Source organism: Amphiprion ocellaris, chromosome 17 (assembly GCF_022539595.1).
Source record: "Amphiprion ocellaris isolate individual 3 ecotype Okinawa chromosome 17, ASM2253959v1, whole genome shotgun sequence".
Classification (NCBI taxonomy): Eukaryota; Metazoa; Chordata; class Actinopteri; family Pomacentridae; genus Amphiprion; species Amphiprion ocellaris.
The window spans coordinates 22,320,086-22,343,044 of record NC_072782.1 but is presented as its reverse complement, the minus strand read 5'-3'; the positions used below and the strand labels follow the sequence as shown (position 1 = coordinate 22,343,044).

Here is a 22,959-nt window from a genome sequence, read left to right as displayed (position 1 = left end):
ACTCAGAAACACCCCCACAATTTAATCAATTGTTCCTTGTATTTTTCCCGACGAATAAGTCCGCAGTGGTGGATTTGTGTAGGATCGCAATCATGTGATTGTCAGCTGTGTTCACTTGTCATAGTTACAGTGACGCCATAGCGCTATCTTGCAATGACACAGAAATCGTTAACAAATCCGTGGATCCAGACTATGAGCCGCATCATTGCCAAAATCTAATCGCTTGATCCTTGTGTCATTTCTGACGTTGCCTGAAAATTTCATCCAAATCGGTTAGTCCGTTTTTGAGTAATGTTGTGAACAGACAGATGCCGATCGTCACAGAACTATGTCAAGGCAGGCAGACAGACAGGCAGACGGGCAGATAGACGGACAGACCAGTGCCGATCATCACATAACTCCACCGCATTCCTTGATGGAGTAGTGATTGCTCTGAGAGAAAGTTGGAAGCAATAGAAAGTCACCTTTTCAGCAGCTGTATGGCCAACTGTTATTCTCCATAATGTCAGTCACAGAGTTTTCTTCCTGAAGGGCATGTGGACAGCAGCAGCTCATTAGTTTTCAGAGTGAAACAATCCATTTGAAACAGGGCTAAAACCAGAGCTTTATACAGTCATGGTGAAATGAACTGTCTTTGCAGTGTTATAAGCTGAAAAATTCAAACACACATTGTGGGGACATGTGAAACTTGCATTCATTTGCTGAAAAGGAGCACAAGATGAGGCCTTTAATGTTTGTGCTTTCACTCTTCAATATGCTTTGTCCATGGAGACCAATTTGTTGGCTATGCTGGCATTTGACAGCCACACAGCATCTGAAACGAACTGCAAACGTGTTCCAAAAGCTGTAAAACACAAAAAGCTATGTTGGAAAAACTACAGAGAACTATATTATAAATATGGCTGCTGAAGAACAAGCACTCATCTCAGGAAACACTTCCGAATCTGAACCCTCAAAAAGCTAATTGAAGCTGTGTCCTGAGGTGAGACCCTGCCAAAATGTCCCACTTTCCAAAAATATCCTCACTCTCTAGAACTCAGATTGGTCCTTGTAATGATACATGTACCACATGACACAGCCAGGAAAACACAAGACTTTGAAATGAACAAAATTTTAAAATCTCTTTTCTACCGAGTTAGCAAATGCAATGCACTGACTGTAGCACTTTATGCTGCTGATGATCATTCAGTTTGAAACCACTGGAGCACTGTGAATGTGTGCTGCATGTCGCCGTGAGTTTGATAAATGCTGCTAGACAGTGATGACAGAAACTGTATTTTTTTAAAGTTACTTTTTTTTTTTTAACCTTTTTTATATATATTAGACAGTGGAGGGAGAAACAGGAAACGTGGGTAGAAGAGTGAGGGAATGGTATGAGCTGCATTCAAACCCATGACTGCTGCGTTGGGGACTATAGACCCTGTTTATGGGTCACCCGCTCAGCCACCTGAGCTATCTGTGTGTCCCAGAAACTGTATTTTTATATAATTTTAATTTTAGAATATAGATATGAATTCTATTTTTATGTCTTCACATATGAAAAGTATCTTGTAAAAACAAACAGAAAAAAGCTGTTCATATTGTGATCAGAAATTCAGTTATAATTTCTATGGGAGGGTGGCAGCCACACATGGCCATAAACAAATATTCTTAGTTGACCTCAAAATTGATTTCAGTTTGCTTCAGTTTGCTGATGCTTTCTGACAAAGTGCTGAGTCAGCGAGCTGGTAGTAAAGGGATGTGTTTGAAGAGAAGAGTGGAAAATCCAATAGGCTTAGTTTAAATGAAAAATCGATCAGAGAGGCTGGACGTACTGCATCGACCTGTTGCCAGAGATATTTTGGTGTTTGTCCTTAAATTATAGAAGATCTTATTGGAGCTTTGTATAGATTTATTAAGCTGTTGTCAACAAGACGGGGAAACAAACAGAGGCTATTGATTTTGTTTTTGCTTTTAGATGCACTTAGCTCTTATTAGCAAAAATCTTTTATTGTGGCTTTCAAACAGGGCTGGCTTTCAAACTGACATTTTCATAAGAGCTATGCAGTTTATATGTGACAGTTCAGGGTTGCTCCTTTCACCTCACAGCAAAATTGAAGGCTGTAATTTTATTTAGCTGAATGAAAATGATAAGTACATTCGCTAGCCTCCTGAATCTTGAGCTGTTTCTGGGTTTTGATTTGCTCCTGTCACAGTTTTTCCTCACTGTGGTCTCATTTATCACCGCAATATAAAGTCATGCACCTCAATGGAAACAACACAACCATGACTAGAAGTAGTGAGAACTCACAAATGTTTTCTGTGCTGTACTACACAGAATAAACATAAATCACAAAAAGAACAAGAAAAGCACTCAGAGACCACAGTATTCCGCCAAGGTCGTTCATTCTCCCATATAGCATTGTCAGAAATACAGCATTTTTTAAAAATAAATGCAGCATTTGTTTATATGTTATTGATGATCAGAAATCATGGCACTGTAGAATGTGGCCATTTAATATAGAGGTACCCACAAACAAAATGACCTTACGGTGAGCACAGGCGTGTGTTATGCATGTGTACGGTATGTACGGATACTGAATCACAAACCTAAATATGTAGCGGGCGGCAGGAATTGATGGGACTCAGAAACACCCCCACAATTTAATCAATTGTTCCTTGTATCGTTTCCAGTGGATAAGTCCTGATAAGTCCTCAGCAGTGGATTTGTAGTAGGATTGCAGTCATGTGATCATCAGCAGGCAGCCGACGTAGCATTCACTTGTTGTCATAGTTACAGTGACATCGTGCTGCTATCTCTCAATGATACAGAAATCTTTAACAAATCCGTGGATCCAGACTATAAGCCACATCACTGCCAAAATCTAATCACTTGGTCCTTGTGTCATTTCTGACCTTCCCTCAAAATTTCATCCAAATCAGTTTGACCGTTTTTGAGTAGCGTTGCTAACAGCCAGATGGACAGACAAACGTATGCCGATCGTCACATAACTGCACCGTGTTCCTTGGCAGAGTTATGAGAAGTAAATAAAATAGGTTAAATGTTACGTAATGGATGAAATAATGTGCTTCAAGTAATGATTAGCTAAAATAAAGGATTCACTGTTAGCTACAAGTAGTAAACAAGTGGTTCAAATGGACAGCTACATGTTGGATAAATGCCTGAAATAACAACTCTTAAATATACACCACCGTTCAAAAGTTTGGGGTCACCCAGACAATTTCGTTTTTTCAATGAAAACTCACTTTTATTCATGTGCTAACATTATTGCACAAGAGTTTTCTAATCATCAATTAGCCTTTCAACACCATTAGCTAACACAATGTAGCATTAGAACACAGGAGTGATGGTTGCTGGAAATGTTCCTCTGTACCTCTATGTAGATATTCCATGAAAAATCAGCTGTTTCCAGCTAGAATAGTCATTTACCACATTAACAATGTCTAGACTGTATTTCTGATTCATTTAATGTTATCTTCACTGAAAAAAATGCTTTTCTTTCAGAAATAAGGACATTTCTAAGTGACCCCAAACTTTTGAACGGTAGTGTTTGTTTTGAATAATTGTTTGAATGTTGGATAAATGGTTGAAATCATTTAATGTAGATAAATGGGTTAACTACTTAGCTGAATTATGGATAAATGATTTAAATAGTTAGCCAAATGTTGGATTAACAGTTTAATTAGTTAGCTAAATGTTTGATAAATGGTGGAAATAGCTTGTTAAATGTTGCCTAAAAGACAGCTAGACTATTGGTAGTGCAATAGCCAAAAACAAGAGGGAGGTGGTTGCAGTAGATATAGCTGCTGGATAATGATGGATAAATAATGGTGATACCTGTAAATAATGGAAAGTGGTTAAAATAATGAACCAGATGTGATGAAAACATTGGGGTTCTTTATCCAAATGATACTATAACTGTTACGATAACTGTTTTTGAGTAATGTTGCGAACAGACAGACGCCGATCGTCACAGAACTATGTCAAGGTTCCTCCTCCTTGGTGGAGTAATAAAAACAAACTGGATTTCTGCACGTTTTAAAAATATGGGGGAAAAAAGGTATATCTACATACTATGTAACAGATATTTAGGTTTTTACATTTTTACAGCTTCTACAAAAGGTTTTTTACAAGCTGCACATTAGCTCTATAAAGATGTTTTACCATGCTGAATGTGTCTCCAACAACTTGCCCCTCTGTATATTATTGTTGAGCTGTGCTGCATTTATTATATTGATCCAGTGTGTTTTTTTCCTCTTAGTCTCTCGCATCGTTTCTTCTCTGCTCTGTGAAAACATTGCCTGCAGTTCACTTGAACACTCAGAATGCTGCTGATGAGTGCTGAGTTGAGTCTTGTGAAAAGTTTTGAACAAGACATATTGAACAAAGTGATTTTGAGAAAATCTCACAATTTTAAGCTTAGATTTGATTAATTTTCCTGCCAAAACCGCGTCACACATGATTAGTTGAATGACAGCAAAATCCAACAATCCTTTGGATCTTAAAGTTGATAGATAGTTTAATTTTGGTGACTTATAAGTAATAATAAAGATACCATGTCTTTCAAATCTGCTGGCAGGATATGCGGCTCATGAGATTAAAAAGCTCTAATTAAAGCAGAAACAAAGTACAGTGGGATGAAGTCATGAGGAACCAAGTGATTCATAAAATTATTAAAACTTGGGATATTAGATATAACAAAAAAAACTATACCTTGGGGTCTGCTAGATCCCCCGTCAGCAGTGAGCCTTGATTCCCTATAAGGTTTCATTTTTGGAGCTCTCGTCATCAGTGCTAATAAATTTATCCTCACTAAAGTAGCTGCAGACACTATAGGCACCTAACAAGGTTTGGGGATATAGCAAGGTGTGACTTCACTCATCAGTTTGTACTGGAGCCGTTTAGCAGCTTATGGATGGTGCCATCCTCCCGACTGGAGCCAGAACTTTGCAGATAGGGAGCACGGCTGCTCTCTGGAAACCTCCCTGTGGCTTCAGGTTAAAGTCAATAAGATGTTAAGCTTGTAAAGTGATATTCACAAGTTGTTCCAAAGTTTGCAAACCTGTTAAATTAATTGACGTGAAGAATCATGTTTGTGCATGTGTACAAAATATTTTTATTTGTAAAAAGAAAACAAATTCAGAAAACAGCTTGTAAAGTGTGTGAAAAGACATAATTGTTGCATAGAGTTGCATATGAAGATGCTTTAATTTTAAAATGGTTAGTTGAGCGATGAGGACATATACACTACCATTCAAAAGTTTGGGGTCACTTAGAAATGTTCTTATTTTTGGTAGAAAAGCAGTTTTTTTTTCAATGAAGATAACATTAAATGAATCAGAAATCCAGTCTAGACATTGTTAATGTGCTAAATGAATATTCTAGCTGGAAACGGCTGATTTTTAATGGAATATCTCCATAGGGGTACAGAGGAACATTTCCAGCAACCATCACTCCTGTGTTCTAATGCTACATTGTGTTAGCTAATGGTGTTGAAAGGCTAATTGATGATTAGAAAACCTTTGTGCAATTATGTTCACACATGAATAAAAGTGTGAGTTTTCATGGAGAACATGAAATTGACTGGATGACCCCAAACTTTTGTACGGTAGTGTAAATGTCTATGAATGATATTGAGTACAAACAAGATAGTGAGTGAAATGTTTCGCTGAATCCTGACTTACTAACCAGTAACTGATTCCTCACATCCTGCTTCAGCTCAACAGACTCACTGCAGTTTTTCACACACAGCTTTTGTCTGCAATGAGGAATTATCAGCAACATTTCAGGTGAACTTACATTTGTTTTTCCACTGAAATGCAGGTTAGATAATGTGGGTATTGTGTTGTTTCCAACTTACATACAGACTGAGAGCAGTTTGTTACTTTACATGAGGAGGAAGTTGCTGTGGTTTAGTGTGTACATGTGCTGCACGACATGCGTGTTGGATGATGTAAGCCTACTTTAGAAGGCCAGAGTGCAGCTTGGTGGTGTCAGTGTCCAGCACAGCCTCTTTAAACCACATTACTGCAGCAGTGGTTGCAACACTGGCGACTCCTGCTGGTTCAGCATCACAACTGCTGATAAAAAGCTGCAGTGCTCCTCTGGCTTTGTCTCGCTTGCCTTTCCTTGTGTCTTACTCCCTCCTGCTGAACACGTGAGGAGAGATGCAATGAAATGTTGTTTTTAGAGAAAGCTTTTCTTTGTTCTCTGGATCAGCAGTCGATCTGCAGATGTTTGTCACTTTCGGAGTTTGTATTTGCACAGATAATGTGATTTACTGTCCAAATGACCACTGTCAGTGCAGTTGGTGTGAAATGTCTCTACAGTTTGGCAAGGATCTGCACATTCAATAAGAACCTGCAATATGTGTTTCTGCTGGGAACAGATCCATCAAACCACAAATGCACATAAACTGGCAATGTTATATTTATTTATTATCTGCATCGGAATTCATTAGGGTCCGAGCACCGAGTGGTGTGAGAACCCTATTTGAATGCGAAGAATTATTATTATAATTTTTCAGATATTTTAAACACATTTTAAACACGCTCAAAATCACCTAAAAATTTGTAAACAAATCAGAACTGGCAAAAAATGTTATATTTTATGGGAATTGCAGATATGTGTGTCACAATTCTTTCATCCTCTTTACACTGGCTTCCAGTTATTTCTGCCTCTTTATGTTGGCTCCAAGTGTGTTTCAACTTTGACAAACTGGTTCCTGGTAGGTTGTATCCTATTTAAAGTGACTCCCAGTATGTTTTAGTCTTGTTACATTGGCTCCTGGTATATTTCAGCCTCTTTACACTGACTTCAGTATATTTTGTCCTATTTTTTAAACACTAATTTAAGCTTTAGTATTTTTTGAAACTTGTCTGTGTCATTTTGCGTCCTTATAAAGTACACTGTAACTCTGAAAAACATGCTGTTTGCACGTACTGTTTCTACAAACTCTGTGATAATCCTGGAAACTGGTCAGCTACGTCTCGACACACCGCAACATGCATTACGTCCCAACCTATGTGGGTGTGCGAAGACCCGTTCAACGCTGTTTGCAGCTTTAATTTATATCCTTATTGTAAATCCTATCTAATCTAATAACCAAGGTGATGATATAATTGTTACATAATTTGTAGAAATAATTTAGTTGCATATATGTTGTAGGAAAAGTGGATATTTCCAAAACATATCTTCCAAAAGTATCTTTCCTGCTTCACGTGCTGACTCTGTGTGAAAAATTAGTCCTAAATAATATATTTTACCACATTTGAAGTTATTTTGTGTCTAAATATTATAACAAACATTACAAACATTATAACAAACATTACATCAGGTTTAAACATCTTTTCTACCTGACATAAAGGCTCATTGCAAAATTTGAGGCCATAAAGTGTCCAAAAAAAGCCTTATTTTTAATCATAAAAGGTCTTAAATTTGGAGACAGTGTCTGGATCTACAAGAATTCAGATTGATCCTTGTGAATTTAACACTATTACTTTAATTGCTTTACACATTTCCGTTATTTCTCCACCAAGGAACGTAGCAGAGTTATGTGACAATCGGCGTTGGTTTGTCTGTCTGTTTGTCTGTTAGTCTGTTTTTGAGTAATGTTGCTAACGGATTTGGATGAAATTTTCAGGGAAGGTCAGAAATGACACAAGGATCAACTGATTAGATTTTGGCTTGTACTCTGGATCCACAGATTTGTTAAAGATTTTGGTATCATTGCGAGATAGCGGCACGGCGTCACTGTAACTATGACGACAAGCGAACACTACGTCAACTGCCTGCTGATGATCACATGATTACGATCCTACTAATAATCGACTGCTGCGGACCACAAATTTTTAAAATATTTCATCTGTTGGAAATCATACAACGACTGAGCAGCTTTGGCGGAGTGCTGCGCCACAACTGTAGATGAACTGGACTAAACAGCTACGAAATTTAGTCTTGCTATGAAATGTACTACAGCAATGCTAAGTTAATTGCATTACACTTTTTGACTATCAGATTTAGATAAATTCAAGTGGAGTTCTGCATCTACATATTTGGAAAAAAATGCTAACTGTTGAAAACATGGAGTTTTCCTGTTAAAGTTTTAAAAGCATTAAATGTTTTCTAAGTGACAAATTGGCTGGGTATCCACATCTACTGATACATGTGATTTTAACACTATTTCCTTATTGTTTTTCACATTTATATTACTTAACAAGCATTACAGATTGCCTCCGATGAAATGTTTCTGATGAACGATGGAAGTTTCTTCCTTTACTCAACAACACAAATACAATCTGAACTGTGTTGATCTGTTGTTTGTCCCACAGCCAAAATAACCAGCAACTGTAACCTCTCTCTCCTTTTTTTTTCTGTTTCTCTGTCTCGGTTTCTGTCTTTGCCCACAATGAACTGCTGTCTGTACTTCGTGTGCACATTATGCAGCTCAGTGTGCGTCTCTGCAGTGTTCAATGTTTACGTCAAACACTCGACCATTTCTCATCATGACTGCTCAGTGTGTCCAAATGTGACTTTAATGTTTTTGAACTTCAACCTTAGAGTCATGAGTTAGTCCAGTGATGCTACCAAATGTGATGTAATCAGTGCAGATATAAATGTAATGTACTGTAGTATAAATAGTTTTAACAGTAATATTATTCTCACGTGATTGGTTTGTCTGTCGGAGTGACTGAAGGCCAGTCCTAGCCTTAGTATTTGGTGGTATACAGTGCCTTGAAAAAGTATTTGCACCCCTACAAAAATCTTGTATTTTTGCATGTTTCTCACACTTAAATGTTCCAGATCATCAAACTAATATTTATATTTACTGAAAAAGCAAATTTTAAATGATCATTTATGAAAGAATTATTGAAAACCTGTATCACCCCTGTGAAAAAGTAATTTCCTCCGTAAACCTAACAACTGGTTGGTCCCTTGGCAGCAACTGCAGTTAAAAGTTTGTTTCAGCTTGTGATCAGTCTTTTACATCACCAAGGAGGAATTCTGGCCCACTCTTTTCTACAGAATAATTTTAATTCAGTCACATTAGATCATTTTTAAGAATGAACTGAGCCTTTTAAGGTCTTGCCACAGCATCTGAAGTCCAGACTTTGACTCAGCCACTCCAAAACCTTTGTTCTTTTTGAGCCACTCAGAGGTGGACTTGATTGTGCGCTTTGGGTCTTTGTCATGCTATATAAACCATTTCTGTTGAGCTTTACACCATGAACTGATGGTGGATATTCTCCAGGAGGATTTTCTGATGGAGACCAAAATTCATGGCTCTATCAATGATGACAATTCGTCCAGGTCCTATGGAAGCAAAGCAGCATCAAACCATCACACTACCACCTCCACATTTCACTGCTGGTATCATGTTCTTCTTGTGGAAAGCAGTATTAGAATTACACCAGATGTAATGGACCCATGTCTTCCAAAAAGTTCCAAATTGGACTCATCAGTCCACAGGATGTTATCCCAAAAGTCTTGGGGCTCATCCAGATATGTTTTTGCAAATACTAGACAAGCCTTTATGTTCTTTTTGGTCAGGAATGGTTTGTGCATTGTAACTCTCCTATGGATGCTATTTTGGGCCAATGTCTTCCTTATTATGGAATCATGTAGACCAGTGGTGTCAAACTCATTTTCATTCAGGGGCCACATACAGGCCAATTTGATCTCAAGTGGGCCGGACCAGTAAAATCATAGCATAATAACCTATAAATAACCACAACTCAAAAATTTTACCTTGATTTTAGTACAAAAAGTACATTCTGAAAATGTTCACATATAATGAGCTACCTTCTTATAAAACATTATAAACAACCTGAAATTTCTAAAGTAAAATAAGTGCAATGATAACAATATTATGCCTCAGTTTATCATTTACACATTCCAACTTACAGATCAGAGTGTAACTACAAAGGAACAAAGTTTTTAGTCACATGTATCTGGAAGTGAACAATTTAATATTGTACTATATAATCAAAACAACTTGTCAAGATCCAAAAATAATTTTAAACTTACAGTTTTACAAATTTACAATTTGCAGTTAATGGCTTCTCTGTAATTTTTACTCTTTTCACAGTCATCCTGTGGGTTGGTTTTGGCCTACAGGCCGTATGTTTGACACCCCTGATGTAGACGAACCTTAACTGAGGGCAGTGAGGCCTACAGTTCTTTTGATGTTCCTCTGGGTTCTGTTGTGACTCGTGGGTGAGATGGAGTTTTGGTAGTTGGCCCACTCCTGGGAAGGTTCACCGCTGTCCCATTGTTCCCCATTTGTGGATAATGTCTGTCACTGTCTTTCCAGACTGATAAAGGTCAGCAGCTTTGTTTCACATTGGTTCTTGAATCTCTCTAGATGTGGCATCATGTGCTGCTTTTTGAGACTTTCTAGCTACTTCACAATACCTGACCGGTTCTATTTCGTGATGTTTAGATGCAGCAAGCCTGGCAGTAATCATATGTGAGAGAGGATGTTAAGACTGAACCCAGTTGCCAAATTAATTTGATAGATTGGTATCAATTACTTTTTCCCATAGGGCAATGTGGGCTGGACAGCATTTTTCCTTCAAAAAAAATAAAGTCATCATGTACTGCATTTCTTGGATTATCTTTGTCTTCCATTGAAATTCGTTTGATGATCTGAAACACTTAAGTGTGAGATTTCTGTAGGGGGGCAAATACTTATGCATGCTGCTGTATATTTCAACTGACACATACACCAGAGAACATTGATGTGTTTATTTTTCAGCTAAAAAAGGACAGCAGGATTTTCTCTATATCTATTTTACTGGTGCTTAATGTGCTAGTAATTTCTGAAGACATTTCCTTGAGAAATACGACTTTCTTCTTTTTAGAAAACAGCTAGAAATAGAGACAGCTATTCTGACACCTAATAAAACATACTAGAATTATTCAGACCCTTCAGATGTCATTCCTGCTATTTGCCCACTTTCTTGTCTTTTAAATTAAATTTTGGCTGAATAAAACTGCCATTTCCCCCTCAATATACGCTCAAAAACCCAAATGGAGTTTATTGGGAATCAGTTCGTCCTCCTTTGATGAAGACCACACTGGAGGATTCAGAAACCCTCCGGACCGTGTGACTGAATGAATGAGCAGCGACTGAGGCTCTGCTCACATGAACAAACAAATGAAGCAGCTCATCTCTGTCTCTCTGTGCCCCTCCTCCCCCCTCCTCTCTCTCAGCCGTCACCCCTCCTCTCTCCCCGTCAGTGGCGTCCCCCCCTCCACGACGCCTCTCTCTTAAGAGGTTTTCTCTGTTCTCTCGTTTCCCAGGTAAACACTCGCATGGGCCAGAAAGGGAGGGAGGGAGGGAGGGAGGGAGGGGGGTCTTCTTAAAGCCGATTCTCTCACCATTTTCTTTTTCCATCATCTTCAGAGTCCTGTTCCAGCAAGTATCACTTTAACTTTACACAAGAAGGGAAGGCATTCTGCAATTTAGAAAAGTCATTGCTTTGTTGCCCTCTTTGTCTACTCATGACTGTCATAAAGTTGATGTTTGAAATTTGCAAGACTGCTGTATTTGTAGTTCAAAACTGATGCTATTTAAAAAAAATTTTAACTAAGCCAACGTTCTTGAATGTTAGTGTCTAAATACAGGAAGATGCATAAGAACTTTACCTGAATGCGACTAAAATCAGAAATTATCTGTTCAGATTTGGCTCATGTCACTTTTCTACACTTATTTTGCTCTGGTTATTCCCAATTTTCTGACATTTTCAAAGCAGCCAGCTCATTAGAGATCCTAAATTGGTGAAAAGTATCATCACAATTCCCCAGAGTCAGAACTTATGTCTTCACATTTGCACATGTCGTCTGATCAACAGTTTTAAATAGTGAAGTTAGGAAAAATCTTTATATGTTTCTGGAATTTTTAAATAAATTAGCTTTTAAATGTAATACTTACTTTTCATGAAGCATGTAGTGAAAAATATCATCAAATTGCTTGTATGGTTTCATCAGCAGTTTTAAAGTTAAGCATGTCAAAGCTACACTTACATAAATATCATAAAATCAATAGATCATTTCATTTCAGACATTTAATAAATTAATTGCATACTAATTATGTACAAAATAATGTAAAGACCAAAAAACTGAATTGAAGTCCTCCTTCTAGCTTCTTCTGGTGCTTTGAACCACAGCTGGGATTTTCCTTGGCAGCTGGATTCACACTGAATAGACTGTATCTGTAGGGGGACACTATGAGATGTGACTGAAGGCTCTGAACAGCTGCTTAAAGGACCTTAAGTTAAGATTTTTTCTTTTACTCAAACTCTTCTTAATGAATACAGTATTTAGCTGCAGGCTTGCACATGCTCAGTTGAAGCTGAGGATTAAGGAAAGCTGAAATTGCAGATCATCCGTTAGCGTCTTCAGTCAGTCAGTCACATAATTACAGGATAAGAAACAACTTGCTGGATGGGACTCTAAATTCTAACCCTGTCACCACCTCTTTCTCTGTAACTGCTGATCAACAGCCAGATGTTCTGATGACATTTATCAACAGCTGGACCACAGACCTCTGGTTAACAGTTTTGACAAATATGCTTATTTGCTTTCTGTCTTTAAATGAGAGTATTGCTGTCACTCTCACTAAATATGAAGCTACAGCCAGCAGGTAAATAGCGTAGCTTAGCATAAAGCCTGGAAACAGGGAACTAGCTAGCCCAGCTGTGTTTCAATAACAAAAAAAGCTACATCTTATTTAATTTAAGAATGTAAAAATATTAATGTAGATATGTTGAACTGAGGGGAATTAGATCTCTTGAACTAGGATTATGATGAGTCATTACTCAGTGGCAGAAATCTGGAATTTACATTCCAGATATCTGCAGTGGATAAGTGAAGTATGGCTATGTGAATATTTGGATTGTGAATTACAGATATCTGCAGCACATATCCAGTCTAGCTAATACATGTTAAAACAGCTGCCACACCAATATGATTTTATCCTCCTTCTAAATTTTATTTAACCCGAAAATCCCATCAGATTGAAACAGTTTTTTGAAGGGGACCACAGCATGACAACAAAGTAAAATTTAAACAGCCAACGGACTAGAGAGATACAAAATTAGATGCAGTTTAGCAATAGCAGCTGCACTCCTCAGTCACACATCTGAACTTTTCAAGAGAGGAAGAACTCAGTCATTGAAGGATTTTGAAGGTTGTTCCAATAAGTGAAGGTCTTTTGGACTCAGACTGAACCTTGAATTGCTCTAAGAATCTTTGTGGACTATGTTTGGAGCCTTAGCATCCGATATTGTTCCCTTTGTGTGGAGCCTGACTACCTGTTCTACCGGTTTCCAACTTTATGCTCAGCTAATTAAGCAAATCAGCATATTTCCCAAAATGGTAAATGACTCCTTTAAGCCCAGATGTTCACCTGTTCCTCTCCACTTGATCTTGTTATTTACTAAACCCACTCAGCCCTTCAAACCAGACTACAGTCCCTCCATGACATCACTAAAACCAGCCAATGAGAGGGTTTCATCCTCTGTGCTCAGAAAGTCCTGTTGCAGCCAGAAGATGCTCAAACGATGCACTTTGCCTCGTTGCATGGCATGTTTGTGGCAATCTTTGCATATCAAACTCATCTCCACGCCATCGGTCGCTCGTAGCACATGATGTTAACATGTAATGTGTGTGATGTGTGTGTTGCAGTGTGTTCACCACAAATACTTCTCTCACTACATTCAGTCTGCTGCCATCATTTTTCCGTTTTCTGACAGCCGTCTTGTTTTCATCTCATTTGTCCTTCAGTCATTTCTGCTTCTGTTAATGTTTAACTGTGTTTGCTTTTCTTTCCATTTCTTTTTATTCATTGTTATTTTTTGCGTCCTCTTCCTCACTCTGTTCTCTTAATCCTCAGAGTTTCGTTCTCCATCACACGGGGGCAACCTCAACCGCTCGGCATCTCTGAGCTGCACTGAGCGCGCTCCGGAGAGCGGCTCTGTTGGCGGGAGCAACACTCAGATCCCTGGCACCCCCTTCCAGTACATCCCGGACTTCTGTGTCCGAGCTCTCACAGACCTGCAGTTTGTCAAGGTAACTCCAACAGGGAACTTATATGAGCAGCAAGACTCTTATTTAGCATAAACTCTTACCTGGGTGTTTTTGCTCCTGTCACATTTTTTTTTCTCACTGTGGGTTAATTTTTCACTGCAATCTAAAACCGTGCACCTCAATGGAAACAGCAGAACCATGAAGGAGAGAGAACTCAGAAATTACTTCTGTGCCGTGTGACGCACTTGTAATGCAACAAATCAGAAAAGGAAAAGTTGATTTTGTATATTTAGTTTCAAAAATTCAAACAACATTACACTACTGTTGAAAGGTTTGGGGTCAAGACCTTTGTTTATCACAAACACAATTATACATAGTGCAATGTGCAGTGAAATGCATTGTGCACCTGTTCCAAACCGAAACAATCAGAATAAAGAATAAAAACACACAAGGAAAATGTGTGTGCGTGCGTGTGTGTGTGTGTGTGTGTGTGTGTGTGTGTGTGTGTGCGTGTGTGTGTGTGTGTGTATGTGTATATATGTATATAAATTTGAAAAATAAAATAAATATATAAATCAAAGTGAAGTAGTGACTTCACCTAGAAATGTCCTTATTTTTGAAAGAAAAACGTTTTTTTTTTCAATGAAGATAGCATTAAATGAATCAGAAATACAGTCTAGACATTGTTAATGTGGTAAATGACTATTCTAGCTGGAAACAGCTGATTTTTAATGGAATATCTCCATAGAGGTACAGAGGAACATTTCCAGCAACCATCACTCCTGTGTTCTAATGCTACATTGTGTTAGCTAATGGTGTTGAAAGGCTAATTGATGATTAGAAAACCCTTGTGCAGTTATGTTAACACATGAATAAAAGTGTGAGTTTTCATGGAAAACATGAAATTGTCTAGGTGACCCCAAACTTTTGAATGATAGTGTATCTGTGAAGTTTGTCCTTATGATCCAACTTTGTTTTAAAATATGTTTGGATTTTAAAGCTCCTTTAGTCTAAGCCTGGCCCCAACAGCCACAGGTTCCTGCAGTGTAAAATGGCCTGATGAGAATAATGGGAACCTCCATACAAACTGTTCATGTCTGTTGACTGTGGTTTTATCCTCCTCAGATCACTCGTGCCCAGTACCAGAACGGTCTCCTGGCCTCCAGGCTGGACAGCTCGCCACAGTCTCCAGATGGCAGCCACACTCGCCTGGACACATCTGTCTCGTTGCCCCCCGTGACGCCGCCAGGGATTCGCACACCACTGCCGCTGGCCACACCTCCCGCTAAACGCCCGCCATCCAACGCTCAGCCGACGCCGCCGAGCGGCCGCAGTGCTCTGCCCCAAGGCGCCTCCTCCTCCGGCCGCAGGCCCAGCCAGTCTTTGCCCCAAGCCACCCCCCTTCCAAGCAACCATACCCACCTCTCCCAAACCCCTCCCTCCTCTATAAGCACGGTGCCGTGCGCTCTGAACCCCCACCCCACCCTGCCCTCAAAACCCCGGCAGTCCCCGCCCTCTGCCGGCCCAGAGAACGGGCCAGGAGAGACCACCACTCTGCTCAGTGAGCAGCAGAACTGTGTGGGCCGCCGTCGGCCCAGCCACCCCCAGCCGCACCCCCACGTCCACACCATCAGTCACGCACACACTGAGAGCACCATCTAACTACGGTCCCTGTGGGGAAACTAAACTACCTGTGCACTCACATTTAACTTACACTGGCACTACTTCATGTTCCTGCTTGTTGTCTCCTGAACTTTTCTGTTTAAGGGAAGCTGAGGATCAGCAGCACATCAGAGACCAACACAGATCCTCATGTGTCCCTCCCTGCATGTTCCCCTCCCAACATTGAAAAAGACCAAGGAGAGAGTACAGCGATGAAGCAGGGAACACTAGTGAGTATGGTTAGATACAGTATGAAGATGGGTTGTGTACTGCATGTGTGTGTTCTTAAAGAATTAGTTCACCCAAGTTATATACCTGCTTGCAGATGCCTTTTTTGTGTAGGTTTTGAGATTTCTGCCTCCATCTCAGTACAGTGGTTGTGAATGGGATTAATTATGTGGTGCTCACAGCTTTGGAAAATTGCATTTTTTAAAACTGCTGGTTGCTCACTTTCAGAATTTTTTTCTTTATCCCATAAAAATAACTCCTATAAAAAGTGTTCACATAAACATAACTGGATGCTGTTTCTGGAGAGACACATTTCTGTTAAAATGAAGCATTTTGCTGAGAAACTGGTATACTCAAACACAATTTGGCCAAAGCAACCGTTAACAAAAAGAAGAAAATGTGGCAGAGAAAATGGCAGCAATGTTTTGATGCTGCCCCCAGTGGTCGGTGACTTGTAGCTTTTGAAGGAACCGTGCATTTGCGATGATGTGAAAGTTATCATTGAAAAATACCCGAGACCCTACACTGCAGATGCAGTTAACGAAATTATCGTTACTTATTATAAAAAGCTTGTAGTACTGTTCTTAAGTAACTTTGATGTACTTTATTTAAATTTTTTGATATTTTATTCTTCTACTCCATTACATTCCAAACTTAGATTATACTTTAAAAAACATTAAAATACAATCTCCTTCGTGGTATTAGTGGTTTTATTTAGTAAAGTCTTTCACTACTTCTTGGATCACTACCAGACTACAATGTTCTTCTTAAAAAGGATTTTATTGTATTTGAAAAAATAGAAAAAATCTACACAATGGATGAGGTATTGTCATTCTCAGTCAAAAGTGAAAAGAAGGTAAATTTTGTTTTACCATTACAATTTATTAATGTTTAGAACGGCACAAACAAAATCCCATTTACCTCCTTTGTATTTTAGTGTCATCATTACATCAGACTCTAGATTCATGAAGAAAAATGAAACAATTTCAAATTTTAGTTCAACTTCATGATTTTTTAAATCTAATTTTCCACATTAAGAGCAACAAACAAAATTCCTTCAACCTCTTTTGTATTTGTTTGCGGATGTTTTGTCCACATCTATAGACAAAAGTCAGCAGAATTTAGATCATCTTGAATTTCCCTCGGGACTAATAAAGTATCTATCTGTCGTTCAACTTTCTGTATATCCACGGCAATTTTCCATGTTTTTAGCAGAACAACAAAATCCCTTTTACTTCCATTGTATTTCGGAGGTAGACACCTCACAACCTCAGCACACAAAACTGGAGCTACCTGCTTCCTTTGGGTAATTTATGTGAACTGACCCTTTGAGTCATCACTGGTAAGATGATAACAGTCATCAGTGCTGTATCCCTGCTACACAGTTTACTGTTGAGTTTTCAGTTGTTTGTATTTAGTTTACCTCTAAGTTTGATTTGATTTTACCAAAGAGGAAAACTTCCAAAGGTTTTAAAGTTGGCAAAGAAGTTTTCATTTACAATAAGTTTGGTTTTACTTAGGTTTCCTGTTCTTTGGCAGTTTCTTGTGTTCTTTGAAACTGAGGTGACTTTAAATAAGTCAGAGTTGTGACAGATTTGAAAGAATTTATCTGTGTCAATTCAGCTACCAGCAAAAAGACCAGATTCACTGTACTGAGTGACTCCTGCAAGCTGAGGAGAAAGTTAAACTACCACACTGCTGTTGATGCATGTTTTACACCACTTAAATCAGATCACTTCATATTTCTGACCTTTTGCAAACCATGCTGGACACATTTCTGAAATTTCAGGGAGCCTCTGACTTTTGCTAATTTGTGCATGTGAGAAAAATCTGTTTTTAGGCTTGAGTTCATCGTGCGTCTGTATGTTTTTGTCCAAATATTAATATTTGGAGGAGATAACAGCTCAGTATGTATGAACTGCATTACTACACAACAAAAAGAAGCCAGAGTTAATGTTAAACATGTACATTTTACATTTCATTCACTATTCAATTAAATTGTAAATATAGACGAATTACTTGGATATTTTTGTTTAATTACCTGTTTTTATTCTTATTTTTTAAATTCTTGAATATATCAATTTAATAACAAAATATTGAAATATAATAGTAGTGTTAATATTTAGAATATTTAGAAACAAAATGTCCTCTTCCATTTTAAAACTTAAGTCATTTAAAGGCTGACAGAAAATAAATTAATTGGCTAATTTAATTCTGTTATTTGAAGATATATTTTCTTCCACTTATTTTATTTTTTATTAAATTCATTAACAAAAACACATTTGTAGTGTACACGTTTAAAATATATTTTGTTCTTACATATTTAAACTCAATTATAAATCCATCATTCAACAGCAATAAAATTTAATTATAACATTTACTTGTATATTTTTTTACTTACCTTTTTTGACATTTGACAGTTTAGTCATTGTCAATAATAAATTACAAATTATTTGTATCTCATAGAAATTAACAACCAATGGCTGCCCGAAAAGTGCAGAAAAAAAGAAATCAGCAGCATGCAATGCATATATTATAATTCCACATAAATTGTAATTAAGTGGTTAAAATGTGCAAAAACAGTGGTATGGTCCTTTAATGCAATAACACAAGGGATGTGAAGGTGGTTTGTCATCCTGGCTTACCTCCTAAAGGCAATATGTTTTAAGTTTTTTCATTTCCAACAGTGATATTGAAATATTTATTTTACTTAATATTAATTTGTATGTATTTGAAATTTGAATTGTTTTATATTTTAGGGTTTTAATTTATTTTAGGCTTTCTTTGGTTCTTGAAATCGCTGTAGCAGAAGTTAAAGCTGCACAAATGCTGTTTATTGTCTTCCACTTTAGCATCTCCACTAAAAATCCCTCACTGTGAATACAGTCTGGTGCAGCTCCAGCATACAGACACGAGGAGTTAACCAAACTGGATCTTAGCTGGTTGCAACACTGTGCGTTCACTGACATGTCAAAACTCCTGGTTATAAATTACATTGAGCTTTCTTATTCATTTCCAGCAAGTTAGTATGTGTTCAGGCTGACACTGCTTAATATTCAACAAGTGACACAAAGACCAAATAACCCAAAGCAACAAGTGTGCCCACAGCTTTCAGCAGGAAGCATTTTCACAGCACAGGTGGCTGCTTTTTAATTACATACCATCTGCTCTGCAAGTTTATTCAGGGCTTTTCTGCATATTCGGCCCAAATGTAATACTGGGTCTGATAAACAGAAACTGAACCAAACAATAAAAAGGAAGTCTTTCTGCAGTAGTTCAACTTTTTGGGAGTTATTCGCTTTGAGAGTCACCTGAGAAGACTGGCACCACTTTCATATCTGTGCCCTAAATAAACAGAGTGAGCAGCTCTTAGCTTAGCTCAAATACTCTGAACCGGCCACTTTTGAGCACCTCTGGTACTCATCAATTGATAACATAAGACGTTTATTCCACTGCTTGAATTTGGGACAGGTGTCAGGTGATGTAAACATTTACATGAGTGGTCCAACAATTGCTGGTTTTAGCTATTCTCTTTCCATTGCATGTATTATCTTACAGCTTTTGCTACTTACTCTTAACTCAGAGTGCAACAAAACAACTATGAATAGTAGTTAATGGGCATAACTCCAGTTGAAAGATCACGTATGAAATAAAACAAGGAGGAGGTTTGATATATTGGCCTTGAGATGGGTTGTGACAATGGGGGTTTGATCGGGATCAAATTAGCCACTTTGGAAAGATGAGGTAGTTTTATCTGGATTATAAGTCACATTTTATGTTGATGATGGCGATGTTGGAAGGGAGAAGTCTGCTGCTCAATTAAGACTTCAGACCAACACAGTTGTTTTTCAGGGTCGCCTAGACGTACCTGCCCTGGAGTAGGTTCTTTCTTCTCACTCTGAAAACAGCCATGAATGAAGTTCTACAGGGCTGGTTCTGCATTCGGAACATGCAGCAACCACCCTAAAAGAAGCCACAAGTTCCTGCAGTGGAAAACAGTCTATAGAGTAACCAGGAGCAACAGAGTGTCTTTGCATTAAAGCAGTAATTTGTTTACTTGTCAGATGGTTCGTCTTTGACATTGTCAGTCATAATCTGGAAGCACTCTAACACTGACTGCCCCCACCTCACCGCTTTGTTAACCTTTGAGCTAACGCTAAGCTCCTACGTTAAGGATTGACAGCTTAAAATCAGGGTAGGATGTTGGAAACACTCACAGCACAATTACTGGTTGAAATTTAATGGACTACAAACGTTCCACTGCATGTCTTCCCCCGACTTCACACCACTTCCTGCCGAAACTGTCCCTGTCCCCCTAAGACATTCCAGACCAGGGATTAATTCATATACTTGACCCAATGTGAAATACATTTTAACGTGTGTGTGTGTGTGTGTGTGTGTGTGTGTGTGTGTGTGTGTGTGTGTGTGTGTGTAAATGATACTGTACTTGTTCAGAAAGCATGTGGAGGATGTTTGGTTGTGTTCCTATGGAGAAGAGATAAAGAGATTAACAGACTGAAGCAGCTCACTCCTCACCCTCTGTGGCTGACAGACTGAGCGCGATGCTAAAGCTGCTAGCATGTAATCTACCTATTTTTTCCTACGTATGAAACTAACTGTAAAGAAGAACTATTTTGTTGATGATATAGTTAAGGATATTTATTTGAAAAAGATAACTGCTGTATAAGCTAGCACTGATTTGAAAACACTTTAAACTTACAAGTAGTGTAAATCAGAACAAACGAGTATTTCAAAACATCTCTCGTTTTTTCAGATGACTTTCAGAGTACTGAATTACCTACCTGACAAATCCTTCTCCTGCCCGGGGACCCCAAGTACCCCAGAGTCACTGTGTATCAACTAGTTTGTTATAACTAATAATCTAACAGTTAAGGCTTTATTATCTTCTGTTAATCTAGCTTAAACAGTTTCATTTAGGAGTGTAATGGTACACGAAATTCAAGGTTCAGTTTTTGAGAATCTTTCTGACCCCAATTCTTCTCAAATGTTGCATATTGTCAATAACCGTGTTTCCGTGACTTATTTTATGCACATTTGGGAGTTCTAAGCTCTGGGGAGGTTTTTATGACCAAAAAGGATTCATAATAAAAAAGGGTGAAACCGACTTTGTTTACAGTTATACAGATGTGTCTTCAATAATGGAGGTCAATGAAAAGGATTTTCTTTTCATTGCAATACCATGACAAACCACTGGGACAAACTAAAAATCACACAGCGTCAACAGCTGTAAAGGCTTACCTTTATCATCAACTAATCAATTGATCAAAAAACAATCCAAAAATAATCTAGAATTAAAATAACAATTTGTTGGAGCCCAGCTAGCCTGCTATACGCAGATAGGCAACAGCTGATGCACTGCCAAAATGTTCCCGGTATTTTGGAGTTTTTATTCCAGGAGGCGAATACATCAACATAATTAGACTTGTGACCAAACTGAACGTTTCGTACCGTTACACCCCTACCTCCCTTCATAATTTCAGTTTTGTGCTTACATGATTCAGATTGCAAAACTGATTTGGAACCACAGAGCAACCTGTAGCCATTCACTAGAATCACCAGACACAAAGGGGTGCCCGGCAGCACATTTTTGCCCAGGGGCCACCTAAAAGGTAAATCTGGCCATGGAGAAGATTTACACTGTGTGGAAACTATAGATTTTATTCAGCAGGATCTTACAGTTTACTGAGCTGTAAACCTGTGTATTAAATGCAGATATATAGTTGACATAGCCTTACCCTCTATTTCCAGAAAAAAATAGACCTGCCTGCTGGTTCATAGGTCTCATGTAGCAATTGATTCTGCTGGTTTCCAGTGAAGCCACTGGTTGGCTGTGTGATTACCAGTTTGTGTACTGGGAAATGTGAAAACTTACTTAGTAAGGCTGTATTTATTGTAAACATTGTATTTATTGTTTTTTTGTGCACATGGTTCTGTGAAACGGGCTTCCAGCTGTGAGATGCAGCTCTTATTGGGTTATTTTGCCCAGAAACACTGTGTTCAGTTCCCTGATTGCTGTTTGTGTTATATTACTGTAAATACTCTGTACATGAAGAGATGCTGAGAGACCTATTGGAAAAAAATAGCTCTATTTATAATGAGAGAAGATGATGTGTTTTATTTCCCTTGTTTTCCTAGGAAGGCATTGCATAGCAATAAACATTGCACAGAGTTGACCTATTTATTAATTCATTCCTGCTATCTTCTGTAGATTTCTACTCTTTTTATTTGTCATCAGACATAATAACCAAAGCTTTTCTCTCGGCCAAAATCTCTCCTTTTCTTTCATTTCTCCTCCCACGCTTCCCTCTCACTCTTCCCCATCTATTTTTCACCCTGCCCTCATCACGACTCCTCTCCTGCTGCGGTAAAGTATTGAAATTCCTCTGGCTTTGACTGCCAGTCTGATATGCTAAGGCATTTTTATTGTTCAGGCCCTTTTCTGTTATCAAGGGGGCAGCGGGGCTTATCGGCGACTCCTGCGGTGTTGTTTTTTAGGCCTGCAGTGGTGTAATGATTAGACCTGTTCGAAGGTTAAATATTTTCAGCTGCAGAGTGAGTTTTCCACATTCTGTCTCATTCACAGGTAGATTGCGCTGAACTGAACAAAGTGAAGAGAGAATATCGCATCTGTTATTATCCTGTTTAGATATATAGGTCAGACAGTGTTTATTACGTTTCAGAGTTGCAGTGGTATGAGACGGACCTGAAATACAAAAAAACGATACTTAAAATCCAGGCCTTGACTTCATAAATTCTGTTTTCCTTTTTCCTTTTCCCAGGCTGTGTACATCAGATGCAGAATACCTGTTTGGCAGGTTTTAATATTCACACACGGCTGCAACATGCTTGGCTTTTTTGTTTGTTTTATTTTGCAGGGGTTTAGCAGAGATGGAGGAGCACTTCTAAACATGGATTGTGTAACTTAAAGCAATGTGTATATAATGTTTTATAACTACTGTAAGGCATTTCAAGAAATCTATGAGGTTAATAAACCTGAGATATATTTCTCTACAGAA

The 22,959-nt window shown here is 38.3% G+C and overlaps 1 protein-coding gene across 2 annotated transcripts in view; it reads left to right on the top strand.

The window, feature by feature from the left end:
• Nucleotides 1–22,959, top strand: part of LOC111583879 (metal transporter CNNM4-like) — a 47,764-nt gene extending 24,805 nt beyond the window's left edge. Inside the window, exons 6-8 of one of the 2 annotated variants that reach the window (XM_035958591.2) lie at nucleotides 11,216–11,305; nucleotides 13,899–14,074; nucleotides 15,158–22,959. In XM_035958591.2, coding sequence (XP_035814484.2) covers nucleotides 11,216–11,305; nucleotides 13,899–14,074; nucleotides 15,158–15,694 — 803 coding nt within the window. In that variant the 3' untranslated portion in view covers nucleotides 15,695–22,959. The remainder of the gene's footprint in view (nucleotides 1–11,215; nucleotides 11,306–13,898; nucleotides 14,075–15,157) is intronic. The other variant, XM_035958592.2, reaches the window with a different exon arrangement.